The sequence below is a fragment of the Parasteatoda tepidariorum genome, chromosome 8 (genome assembly GCF_982258835.1).
Source record: "Parasteatoda tepidariorum strain Cologne lab strain chromosome 8, Ptep-v5.0, whole genome shotgun sequence".
In the NCBI taxonomy this organism is placed as follows: domain Eukaryota; kingdom Metazoa; phylum Arthropoda; class Arachnida; order Araneae; family Theridiidae; genus Parasteatoda; species Parasteatoda tepidariorum.
The window spans coordinates 85,203,930-85,217,876 of record NC_141762.1 but is presented as its reverse complement, the minus strand read 5'-3'; the positions used below and the strand labels follow the sequence as shown (position 1 = coordinate 85,217,876).

Sequence of the window (13,947 nt, the reverse complement as noted above, 5' to 3'; positions counted from 1 at the left end):
AGTTTAACATTAACAATGAAGGTAACATTGTGAAAGTTATGTACTTTAGTAATTATTAACATATGGATATTCAAAGGTTACGCAAAATATTTTTCTCAAAGAGCATCAAAACAATTCAATTACTTAATAATTGACTCGAATCATTTTTTGTATTTATTTTAAATTATTATTATATATATATATGTCATATATATCATCCGGTTCTTTGACCAGGGTATCATAATTGATCTTCTGGTTTCTTTGACCAGGAATACCTTCTGATTCATTTTTGATCAGGAAACTAAAATTAATAATTAACGTCTGGCTCTATTATGGCCAGGGAAAAGTAAAAAAAAAGAAAAATTCTGGTTTAATTTACCAGCAAAAATCGTTGAGCTCAGGTATTACCCAGAGCAATCGGGACATATTTTTCCCAATTAGTTTAATAAATTAATCCCAAAAAAATTTTGATGCATCTGTATTACCAGACACGATTCAGGAAATTCACTATCCCAAATATTTTAATTTTTTTTTTTTTTTTGTAATAATTCAAGTAAATATTAAATTATCAGATACTCCAGTAAGAAAATCGTAACACATTCAAACATATAAGCTTGGCAAATCTTACATCAAAACATTGATTCACTAAAATTGAGAACATGACAGAATAAAAAAAATTGGGAGAGAGCCAAATTTGAGAGCATTAGATAATAAAAAATTTGGAAAGAGAATTATTTTTTTGAAAAAAATGATAAAAAATGACCACAAGAAAAATCCAAAATTAAACTGCTCATCCTCCATCATCAAAAAAACCCTTCATTTTTGAATACCTCATTCAATTAAAAGCAAATTAGTAAAATTAGAAACATTAAAAAGTTAGAAGAAATAAATTTATAAATGCAAAAGTCATTGATATTGTATAACAACTGCTACAAGACCCCGCTGTTCCACGGATATGTAATGACCAGCATCACACACAACGATGCCCAAATAACACTCGTCACACATATATCAATAAGTTAATTACAAAAATTATTATCAAAAAAAATTATTTGTTAAACCATAAGGATAAACCTTAGAGATAGTGATATTGTTAAAATTATCAGGCATAATTATTGGATTAGAATAAGTTCTATTACGGGTTTGAATTGGGGTCATCTAATGAAAAAAATTTAAATAATAAAAGTATCAATTACACAGGTATTATTACTAATTGTAACCTTTTGATAACCTCATGAAAATAATATATTGAAATATAATAAATTTTAGTATCAAGAAAAACACAATTAAAAATTAGGTAACCCTTCAAATTAATCATATAACGATATACTTGCATAAACAAGAAATATCAACCATTAGAAAAAAATATTGTCATTAATTATTTCAAAGTGCAATTAAATACCCAAACATTTTCAAAAACCAATCAATTGTAGTATAATATATTAGAACACTAATAATTTAGCAATATAGGAGAGTAAGACATTGGCAATACATATTAAAAATCAATTCAATAACCTTTCAACAAAATAATCAATTAAATTATTAAACATGACCTGATTCAAAAGCATAATAAGCAAAAATTTTTTTTTTTTTTTTTTCTTTTTAGTTCACATAAAATTTACCAAATATTAAATAATACTTATTATTTTAACCAATTGCTGTGAAAAAAAATATTTTTCAAATAATTTATGTAAACATCAATTTTATAGAATAAAAGGAATCTTATTTTTAAATTTGTTATATGAAAAATTATTTACCAAATCTTATCCAATTACTACTTATTATTTAATCAAAAATATTTATATTAATCATCCTAATCAAAATCGTTATTTTTAATCACTATTATAAAACAATTGTAATATTCAACTACAGAAATTATGACAAATAATTATTATCAACTCAACTTAAAAAAATTATCTATTTGGTTATTGTATGAAACAAATTAGTAAATAACCAAAACAAGATATTAATGAACTAATCAAAACATGAAGTGTATTAAAAAAATTTGATTACATTGCATAATTTATTATTGTTTATTTGGCTAATATCAAAAACTATTGAAATAAACAATTCATTTCCTACTCCAAACTTAAAGAAATTTATTGAAATTAAATGTATTAAACATTGAATAATAATATCTTACTTTACTCATAGTAAAAAAATTTAATTTGAAATAATACACATTCCCTGGTCAAAATAAATATAATTAAAAACAATATACACCAACCGAAAAGCGGAACGGCACCAGATGCCCTGTTAAGGTTGGGTATAGAAAGAATGAAAAAGTTGCAAAAAAAATAACAATTTAGAAAGAGAAAAACTAAAAAAATAATGGCCGGGTGAAACATAGTTAGTTGTACATTTTACGAAGTTTGGCTAACCCAGAAAAATAGTAATTCTTCTTCTTCAAAAAAACAGTTCTAGAAGACAACAAGTATATTCAAAACACATACCTTTTTATTCATAAAAAGATATCCAGTCCTGGATTGGAGATGAGTTTAGGATGAAACAAACAAAAACTTTTTGGCTAGTGAAAAAGGAATCAGTCCAGTTCTTTTTGAAAAAAAATCACTATTGTTTTATTGGAGGAAAAAACAAACTAGACACATCATCATGTTGAGGCACGACATCATTTTAGGAATGGCTCATGCCAAGGATGTGGAACTAGTGATGACTGGAACAGGAGTTACAAATGACTGCGGGGGATTTCCATCCCTGACGGTAGTTGGTCAGCGGGTCATCCTTTAAAAAGCTGGAGAATTTATCAGGAGAGTTCTGGCGACGAGGATGGGATATTTTCAGCGAACAAAACCCAACATCAAATGAAGATGGCGCAGAGAAGCCATCTTCGAGAAAAAAAAGCTTCTCCACCTTAGGGAGGTGGGAGCAAAAAAATGTTAAAACTCCGTTAAGCGGAGGGCAGCAAATTCTATGACATCAAATTATCGAAAAACTATCCGTCTTTCGCGCTCTTCCTTTTTATAAGATACAAAAACTTAAAATTGAAGTTATAGTGCATGTTGTGCAAGTTAAAGTTAAATTACCTAAAAATCACGAGTTGAGACGAAAAATTGATTATGTGTTAAAAGTTACGGTTGAGAAACACAACAAACACGCGGAGATGAAAGACGCCGACGACCCGTGGAATTCTCAGAAAAAAAAGGGTGGAAACTTCTCGAAATAAAGGGGCTCTTTTAAGGAGCTGGTAAGGGATTTTAGGGGGAGAATGTCCAAAATGCGCTACCGCTTAAGGGGCTAAAGAAAGATGATGAAATAAAAGAATGTATTACAAAATTAAAAGAATTAGTATTATTGATTAAAAAAAAGGATATTTATAAATTAGGCTGTGACCTAATGTCACACTATCTAATTGTGATTTGTACAATTTAATCTGTAATAAGTAAAAATGGGAAAGAGAATTATTAAATATCACAGGGAGGTAAAAAATTAAGACGCATAAAATAACCTGGCGTAAATATTTGTAACTGACTCATAGAAATCATAACAACATGAACCTCTGTACTAAAACAGCCATATTTTTTTAAAGTATGTAGTAGTTTGAAGTTGAAATTGTTAAATATTTAAACAAAATCTATTTCTGTCCTCTGCAAATGTATTTTGTTTTCCATTTAGAGGAATTTTTAAATGTGTATATATGTTTCAGCATCACCTTTTCTGTATGGAAGATGCTTATGGTTTGCAAGTCGCTTTCCTACAGTCATGAATGAAGAATTAGTAAAAAGGTACAATTTTTATATTGCTTAAAGAAAAAATAAAGATTTGAAATTTTTTTTTAAATATTTAGTTTTGTGTAGTGCTCAAAAGAATTAAATATTATAATTATGTGTATAAACTATGAATTATGTGTGTTAGTAAGCTAAAATGCATAATTTAAACATATTATGCAAACAAAAAATGTGATTTCTTTAATAAAATTGAGTATCATTGAGGGTTATTTCCCCTGAAAGCAAATTCTACAAAACATAAAATGAATGAGGTTATCAAAGGGTATTCTCATTAGAATGTTGCAAACATGCTTTATTAGATTCATTTCTGGGAAACATTGGCCAATTTAATTGAAGAATTCATTCATCAAAAAAAGTAAATTCTACTAGCTGAGTACAATGTGGCCTAGCGTCCATTCTTCAAAGATTGCTGCAGAGTTAATGACCACAATAGGTCTGTAAATCTCATCCCTAAATTGCTAAATCACCAGACATTTTCATCCAGATTCATAATATAGCAGAGTTATTTCATGTACCACATACTCTGCAGTTTATTATTGTTAGGTTGTACATTAAAATGGAACTTTCCTTTTAGAGCACATTGAGATGCTCCTATGCCTGTTTTCTTTGTCAACTAAATGAAAACAATAGATCTCTATACAAACATATAGTGTAATCAGTTTGAAACAGTTTGAGTCAAAACTCTGCTACCAGTAGCTTTCTTAAGGTGCCCTGCCATTCATAGTGTTATTGCCAACATATAATCTTGTCCTAATATTCGGTAAATATTTCTAGATTTCAAAAATCAATTCTATAGCCTGGAAATTACGCTATGGGATTTATTTGGCCAGCCTCTTAAACTACCAAAGACTCTTTAGGCATATTAAATCATATAATTGAGACATCCTTACTGTTACAAAACATCTAACGAGTGCCAATCATTTTTAATCTACTGCTACAGAAAATAGTTGCACTGGTACCTTTTCACAGTGTATCTAAAATGTATAGTTTTCTAGGTTACAGACAAAATATGCATTTTTCTTGTGAATGTCATAATTCTTCTTTTTAACCATTTATTTAACTTTTTTTCTTCAAGTTTTTAGTTATATGGGTGTGTCATATCGAAGGGCACAATATCCTCTAATGGTTTTGAATAGTCTTTCCCATTGATGTAGGTAGTGTTGGATGACTTTACTCTAATAGTTTACACTTTTCAAATTTTATCTTTTTTGCTGTTCATCTATGCAAATAAAAGTTTATTAGGATTTATCTTGTTTTAACTTTTACAAAGTTAGATCCGATTTGTCATCTAATATTTATAATTGAATTTAATTATTCTCCATTCATGCCAGAATCAAATCATAAATTTCGGAATCTAACCTTTTCATTAATTTAATTAAAGTTTAATGTAGAGAAAAATGAGAAATTTTAACTTGTTAAGAATTTATGAAGTTTTGTAAAATTATAATACTAAAGTATACTTACATAGCACATTTTTATTCAGTGATTAATCACAACAAACTTTAAATTTTGCATAGTTCATTGTTAAAACGCCAATTACAATTTCATTTTATTGCAGATTCTTAGAAGCAACAATTCTTGGTCTTTCTCCTACACAACTTCCTGTAGTGCGAGTATCAGCTGTTAGAACTGTAGCTGGGTATGTTTTTTGTCCCATTCATATATATATTACATTTCAAAATTGATCACATTATTTATTTAATTTGTTTAGCAATCTTCCATAATGGATATTACCTGTTGATAAATATTGACTTCATCCTCCTTTGTAGAAGGTCTATAACTAAAAATATCTGATTATAATTTGTATTGGAGCTATGTAAAAAGTGCTTGAGGTGTGGGGCTTATTGATTACTAATAGGTGTACTCTATTGTGCATGGTCAATATTTTTTTCATGACAGTTAAAAAAATTTTATTTTGAGATTTTTCAAATTTTGTTTAAACCATCAAAAGTCTTAAATGAAAACATTCCACAAAATCAACTTAAGATTTCTCAAGCTTTTAAGCAAAATTAGCATTCTATAATCTAGTCAGCCTAATATTTTAAAATCTTCCATTATCTTAATTTTATTCGTTTTTTATTTCCTTCTCCTGATTTTCTTAGATATTCATTCTAGATTTTCTTGAGACATGACCAGTTTAGTTTCATCTTCCGTATATCTTCTACTCAATAGTTGTCTTACCAAGATCTTCATTTCTTATCTTATTATGCTGAAATGTCTTTATTTTTCAAACAATTCTGTGTGTTTAAGATTTGGATGACTATATTTTTATTGTGTAAATTTTTTTTTTAAGGGTAAATTTTTATTTAAAATTTTTTTGCTCCCCCCCCCCAAAAGTATTTAAGAGTTTGTTATATAATTGCTTTCTGAAAAATTATTGAATTTTCCACATTCTAGCTTCGAAACATATTTTAGGTGTGGGGAATTTTTCCATCAACTAAATAAATATTCTAATTCTGTCTATTTATGTAAGAGTTTCAATTTTTTATAATTTATTTACTAATTCTACATATTGAATAATTAGTTTTTTTAAAATTAAATTTAGGTATTGTGATCATCTTAGTACTACAAAACATGTTCATATCCTGTTGCCGTACTTACCAAGAATAGTGGATGGGCTCATTTCCATGGCTGTCCAATTTCAATCGGAAGTATTGGCCTTAGTATTAGAAGCCATAGCAATAGTCACAGCTGTAAGATATGATTTATTTTAATTTGCGCAATTTTTTTAATGTGATTAAGAATTTGGCTTTGTTTTTTTTATTATAATTAGAAAGTAAAATTGTTTTGAATTTTAAAAAAATCTACCGGCTCTAGATTTTTTTTACAAATCTAGTGTCTAGATCTAGTGTCTGCCTCTGTTGCAGTAATCTTTTTCAAAAAATTTTCAATGTGCATACTACATTCCATACAAAGTTTGTTTAATGAAGAATAGTGCAGAAGATATTAAATTTTGCAAATGTTTTATGAATATTTTGATATGAAAATGTTATTTATGCTGACATTGGTTGTTCGAGTTATTTTATTTCAAAATAAAAGAGATATTTTTGCCTCTCTTTGTCACATTGATCACAACCACATATCTAGGGTTAAAACTTAGGAGGCTTTTTATTCTTCTATTTAAAGAAAAGTCAAGATGTTTCACATACAATGTACTATAATATCAAAGCATTGATTGTATCCATCTTTTTATCACTGTATCTGTACGTATACAAGCCTAAAGTTATTTTTTAGAAATAAATAAATAAGAAAGATTTCAAACGTATTTTACTTGAAATAATGATGATACTGAAACCAAATTGTCTATGTCTAAATTTACTTACTAAAAATTTATTATATAAATCTTAATCAATCTCAGAAAAGCAGAGATTTCAATGCATTTTTATTGCTCATTAGATCTTGATTTTATATTAACTGATTAATAATGATGTTTACTATTTACTAATTTTACATTGTGTGTAAATGTAACTCAAATTATCCAAATGATTTCTTGGATAATGTGTACTACAATTACAAAGATACAGATCTATAAATAAAAATGTTAAGTGTAGCTAAATCATTGAAAGACAAATTTTCTCAGTATTATAAAAGGTTTCTTGCATAAATAAATGTTATTAGAATTTTATTCATATAAATGACTTCTGAACGAAGACAAAATCAAATTTAAGTACGGAAATATTAGGCAATTGAGCTATAAAAAATCATTCATATTAATCAGGTTGTATTTACATTATTAATCAGTGTGTAACCTAAGTTTCATACAATTGTTACTTCATTCCTGTGAATTTTAATAACACTTGAATGTAATAGTACCAACATTTCCTTAATGTGAGATTTCTGTTTGAAAAACTTAATAAATCTTTACTATTTTCTGTTAATATATCAAACAAAAAAGTTTGCTTAGTATGAACTATTTCATTTCCAAATGTCTCGGGCTTATTTAAATCAAGATGCTTAAGTTTTCTTTTTTCTCCAACCTCAGATTGACAATAACTTTACTGCTCAAGTGGAAAATAAAGTCTCTCCTATAGCTATTGCTGTATTTTTAAAGCACAATAGTGGTGAGTATTTCTGCATTTCTCACATTACTTAGTAACTTATTACTTTTCAAATGTTACTAGTTATTTTTCTTGTTCATTTCAAAGGCTTATATATCTTTTAACTTCTTTAAAAACAATCACTATTTTGATCCATAGTGGACTTAAATATTGAACTTGCTTATAAACTCTTGAGTTCTATAATCTTTAAATTGCTTCTGATAATATAAAGTTTTGCCTATTTAATCATGGCATGAAAGATGGTTGTTTTCACTAAATAAACCATTTAATTCATCCACGTAATGAAAAACTTAAAACATAAAGCTAATAAGGAAAAAAAATATTCAATTTTATACCGTAATAATAATTTGTATTATAATAGTACAATAGAAATGTAGGTTTTTCAAAATGATGAACTCAATTTATTTTATTGAATGAATTAAACAAACTACATACTGAGGAAAAGTTTAAGTTTTGAAGATTTTAGCATAGGTTTCAAATGTTTTGTATGCCTCAACAGCAACTAAACTCATCCCACACTAAGCACCTGTGACTTTAATGCAGCTGTTACTAATTGGTGGTAAGCAAAACATTGGACCATCCTTGTTCCCTCAGTATGTAGAATGTTTATATCCAATTTATATTTTGTAAAAAAAAAATTAAATTGAGTCTTATTTATCTTTAATAACTCTGTATAATGAGACTTATGTTATTATTGTGATGTAGAATTTTTTATATTATTATAAGGATATCTACTTTGTGTTTTTAATGTATTAAAATTAGGGAGGAGCACTTCTATAAAAAGTTTTCAAAAATAAGTTTATCTTTTTCCCTTTCATATATCATTTACTTGTAGAAATTATTCTTCCAATGTTTATGGAAGGTATTTCCACTCGCTATTGGCAATCAAATGTTTATAGTTGGCAAGTAAGTCTCAAGTTAATGCTGCCTTGTAAGTCTCCCAATAAAACTATTAATTTAAATTTACCTATTTATGTTCACATTGTCATGCCTTACTATAGAATAAGAAAGCAGAATTACTCATTTTTTACTGTGAAATCATTGCTTTTTAAAGCAGAAACCTTGAATATTGAGACAGCATTATTTTAGTTCAATATTATTGCTATAAATACGGCTTAATTTTCAAGTTTATACATTCTTCTAGGGTTTAGGTCGCCAAAAATTTCTTCATAATACATCTGTTAACATTTTAATAATGTTCTTACCTTTCATGAATGTAAAACTATGGAGAGTAAAAATTTTAGTCTGGCTAGTATCTTTAGTACTGAATTTTAATGTCCTTGTTTAGGTACTAAAATCTTTAATGACACATCTCATCATGATTACATTATCAAGGATTTAGTTGGTAAACTAGTCTCTTTTCATTTACAATCCGACTAGAAAGTAGTTTTACACAATGTTCTGAAGAAAATTGTTTGTTAATTTATTAATTAATCCAGTCATTTGCATTCAGCAAATATCGTGCAAATGCAATTATAAGAATACTTTTTTTCCTTTGATTCTTGGGTAGTTCTGTTTTATTTATTTATTTGTAATTTACTTGTGTGTCTAAATTTCTTAAAATATTTCGAGCTTTTCCAAAATAAAAATTTATTCTTAATTTTTTTTTTTAATTGACAATTTTCCAGTCTCGACATACAATTATTAATATGCAAAATATTATTTACAAAATTGTGATTTGGGCATTGATGTGTGTCTGATAGTTACTAACTTTTGTTCGAAAGTGTAGATGTGTTTTAAATATTTGTGTTACTTTTTAATGAGTCAATTTTATTTAGATCCTGTTTTAATTACAATTGCTCAAGACATTTTTACCAACCTATGCAAGTGTCCTAATACGATTGCTCCTCTGCAACAGCGTTTGATACCTACTTTAGTCTCAATTTTACAAGCTCAACCAAATAAAGTTCCTTCAGGATTGCAAGCAGTATGTACTTATTGTTTAGATCTTGTTTTATTGTCTTTTGCTTTTTATTTTTTTATCCAATTTATAATTTCAGTTAGTTGAAGGTTTTGAATATATGTTCACAATATTTATGCATATGTATCAAATACAGGCAAACCTTGATATTAAGTATTGGAAAAGAATCCATAAAAATTTGTAATATTAAACCTCACAGCATCAAGATTTGAATATTTTAATCATCATTTTGTAATTTTTATTTTCCCAATGTTGTAACCTCTTTTAATATTTCTTGTTGTCCCCAATCACCACATTCTACAATATTGTCCTCAATATCAACTTCCTAATAATTGTCAGTTTCTTTTGTGTTTATTAAACTAGTAGCAAGTTTTTCCCTAAATTCTGGCTGGCCATTCTTATCTATGCACACATATCTTATTTATCTGCTTCTGTAGGAATGAGTGATTTAGGCAATTTCTTTCCAAGCATAGCAGTATCTCTTTTAGCATCAAGATATATGTTATAAAATTATTAAGAAAAGTTTCAAAGAAATGGGAGTTCAAAAAAATTTTTAAATTCTTCAGAACTTAAGGAGAAGAACAATTTTTTTTATTAAAAGTATTTCATTTTTATTAAAAGTATTTCAATTAAAAGTATCAAGTGTTTTGATGGTAGTATTCTACTAAAAGAGATTTTTTTTCTTCTATTAGTAACATAGTAAATGTGTAGAAAATGTAGAATTTTTCATGATATCAAAGAATTTGTGTGATTGAAATTCATGATATGGACATTTGGCGTTAGTTAAATATTTCTTTAAATTTTTATTATTTTTTATTTTCTTGTAGCTCATGGCAAATAAATTACTTTTCATCAAAATAAACATCACATAATATATACTTCATTAAACAGTAATTAATTGAAAGTTTTCCAAACTGTTCTTTTTAAAGCTCTGTGTTCTGTAGCAGTGGTTTCCAAAAGCTGTTCTGTGGAACCTTAGAATTCCATGGAAAGGTATATATGTTCTGAGAGTTAGAATTTTTTTTTTTTACTACTAAAGATTTTTGAAAGCTGTAATTATATTTATATCCAATCAATAAGCCATTATTTATACTATATTTCAATTATTTTTATGAAATGCCTATAGAGAAAAAAAATAGCTAAATTTTTAAAAATGCAGACAAATTTTCTAACTGCAATGAATAAAAAATTTTGTAAAAGACATAATATAAAAAATGTTTGTATTTCTAATAACTTTTCAAATCAAAATATATAACTGAGTTCGGCAATATAGAATACAAATTTCTGATAACCATTTCAATGTTAATAACACCTCTTTTTCGTTTTCACTATATTTCAATTCAGCCAGTTCATTTATAGCTTAGACATGCATCAAATAAAAAATAATTCTGAACTAGACTAGATGAGACTCCTGACCTGTGAATTACACTCTCTGACATAACTATTATTGATAAAACTATTACTGGTTTTTTTAAAATTATTATTGATAAAATGATTAAAAAAATTAAAGATATCCAAAATAATTTTGTTTTCTTTGGTAAATTTATAAATTGGGGGTTCTGCCAGTAGAAGCTTTATCATTTAGTGTTTTGTAGGTGAAAAAAAAATTGGGGATCTCTGTTCTACAGTATATTTTTTGCTTACTTCGATAACAATGAATTGATAACTCTCCAAATGAATATTAATGCTGCCACAGATTTAAATTTGAAAGAAGAAATAAAAGACTACAAATTGTTGCCATATCTAATTTTCAATCACCTCTATGACAGAAGTGTTTTTAAATTGAATATCTGTCAAAAATAGTAACATAATCTTCATCACATAGCTAGTTGATCTCAGCATTTTCTTGATCAACTAAAATGTATATGCATGTTTTGATCAATTAACAGATCTGTATCACCTTATAACTCTTGTTCTGAAATTAATTCATAAACTATCTGAATCATTTGCATTTTCTATTTCTTATGTTATGTTTTAGAATTTTAACTTAAAGCATATATATATATATATAATTGAAAAATTATTGACTTATGAAACATTTTTGCCTTGAATATAATCCATTAAATACTCTTTGAGTTAAATGTCCTTCCGATTTCTTACCACTTTCGTGTCATTTTTTTCTATTAATAATTGTTTTATTTAGTTGAAATTAGTGTGTCTAATAAACCAAATCTATTACAGGCATCCCTGGATGTTTTATATACAGTTGTTCGAAATAGTCCACAGCCTGTACCTGCACAACTCATTTCTCATGCTTTTCCTGCAGCTATCCATTGCATTATGCACACTGATGATAACAGTATACTTCAGGTATGTTGTTCTTTCAAATATGAAATAATGTGCTTTAGAAAGGTGCATGATCTCAGTTTTATTATAAATCTGCTGTAATTAAAATTCTGCCATTCTTTGTTTGAAAATAATTTTTAGAAAAAACACTATTTAAAATGAGTATATTTGCTGCACAATCCTAATTCTTCCAATGGCACTGTTTGTAATGTTGAAAATAAAGATGGCCCCTGCTATTAGAAAGAAGGGGGACAGAAAAGCATAGTTTGTAATATGAATATTATCACTACAATTGATTAATTTTTTTTAATAAACCCTCAATCTTAAAGGGTCAATTTTGACATGGTGATATTGATATTAATGTATAGAAGCAGTATTAAAAAATTTTTTCATTTGTTGAAGAATTATTTTTTGCATTTATGGAGGTTACACTCGAAATTCTTATTTCAGAATGGTGGTGAATGCTTAAGAGCTTTTGTTTCTGTGGCACTTGAGCAAGTTACATCTTGGCAAGATGAAAATGGAGTAACTGGTTTAGATTATATTATTAGGGTAATTATTGTTTTTTTGTGTATATAATTCGGCTTTCATTGTGTATCATAAAGTGATGCAAAAAAAATAATACTTCTTCAACTAAAAATTTGCCAAAAAAAAAACATTATATATATATATATACATACACACACAGTACAGAACCCGTTATCCGGAAATCAGAAAACCGTAACAAAATTCGGAACATTTTCTCGCCATTTTTTTAAAAAAAATAATAATAATTTTTCCTCATAAGATTTTATGATTTTTCTTTCTTTTTTTAAAGATGTTAACCTTGCCATCATTTTGGAAATAATCATTAGTGTATTACTTCATTGTTTTTTCTTATTTTTAAGATTATTTCCAAAAAAAATTTTTTTTTAGTTGGGTTTAACAATAAAAAAAACGGCTTTTTGTAGCGATTCAGAAAGCCGGAAAAATCAGTTATCCGGAATAGCGATGGTCCCGACCGTTCCGGATAATCGGTTCCCTACTGTATATATATATACACAAAGTTTGGTCCTAACTTCAACAAAATGAAAGAATTTCTCATGGAACAATTGATGTTATGACTACTCCAATTTTAAGTGAAAGTAAATTTCATTGCAGTATTTTTGAACAATTGACCATGGCAAATGCATTTCCGTTACTAATGAAGGAGGGATATTTATCCCAAAAAGTCATTTAAGAAAAATTTATTTATTATATTGTAAATCTTATTACAAAAAATATGGCCATATTTTAAAATCATAAAATAAAGGTCTCTTTAAAGCATGAGGAGATTCATTCTCCTCACATCAAGAATTTCTGTAAGGATTATTAAGGGCTGGACTGAGGGACGATAGCTCACCCAGTCTGACCAATCAAAATTTTGAGCATAAAAATTCTTTTTAAAAGACATATAAAAAGCGTCTTTTGAAACGTTAATTCTTCCAATTAAATAATTTACAGAAAGTTTGACAATATTGTAAGTCATCCAGTTTTTAATTTTGAAACTATGTGAAGATAAAATTAAGGATAGAAACTATATATAGCTATTTTACAACCATTTATATTTTTTTTTATTTATTAACCCTTCCCTCCACACTTTTTAGTACTGAAGATTGAAAATTATTTATATATGCGGGATTGGTCAGGGAAAATAGAAAAAAAAATCAGCTACTATTTTTTGTTTTTGCTATGATAGTTTTCTTTCATCACTTTTGTTTTCTAGCACCGTATATATATATATATATATATATATATATATATATATATATATATATATATATATATATATATATATATATATATATCAAATGTAGGATTTCACATTTTTTATTGAAATACTTGATCCAGTTGGAGAAATTATTTTTATCCTCACACGGAGAAATATTAACGCGTGCTGGAGCGTCCACCTGTTTTTCTTCAGAATCAGACATTATTC

General features: G+C 27.2%; 1 protein-coding gene across 1 annotated transcript in view; it reads left to right on the top strand.

The window, feature by feature from the left end:
- The window catches only part of Ipo9 (Importin 9), a 50,234-nt gene that overhangs the window by 22,752 nt on the left and 13,535 nt on the right, over positions 1-13,947 (top strand). The window contains exons 13-19 of the mRNA XM_016060163.4: positions 3,644-3,722; positions 5,284-5,364; positions 6,271-6,418; positions 7,708-7,786; positions 9,562-9,710; positions 11,886-12,014; positions 12,441-12,542. Coding sequence (XP_015915649.1) covers positions 3,644-3,722; positions 5,284-5,364; positions 6,271-6,418; positions 7,708-7,786; positions 9,562-9,710; positions 11,886-12,014; positions 12,441-12,542 — 767 coding nt within the window. The remainder of the gene's footprint in view (positions 1-3,643; positions 3,723-5,283; positions 5,365-6,270; positions 6,419-7,707; positions 7,787-9,561; positions 9,711-11,885; positions 12,015-12,440; positions 12,543-13,947) is intronic.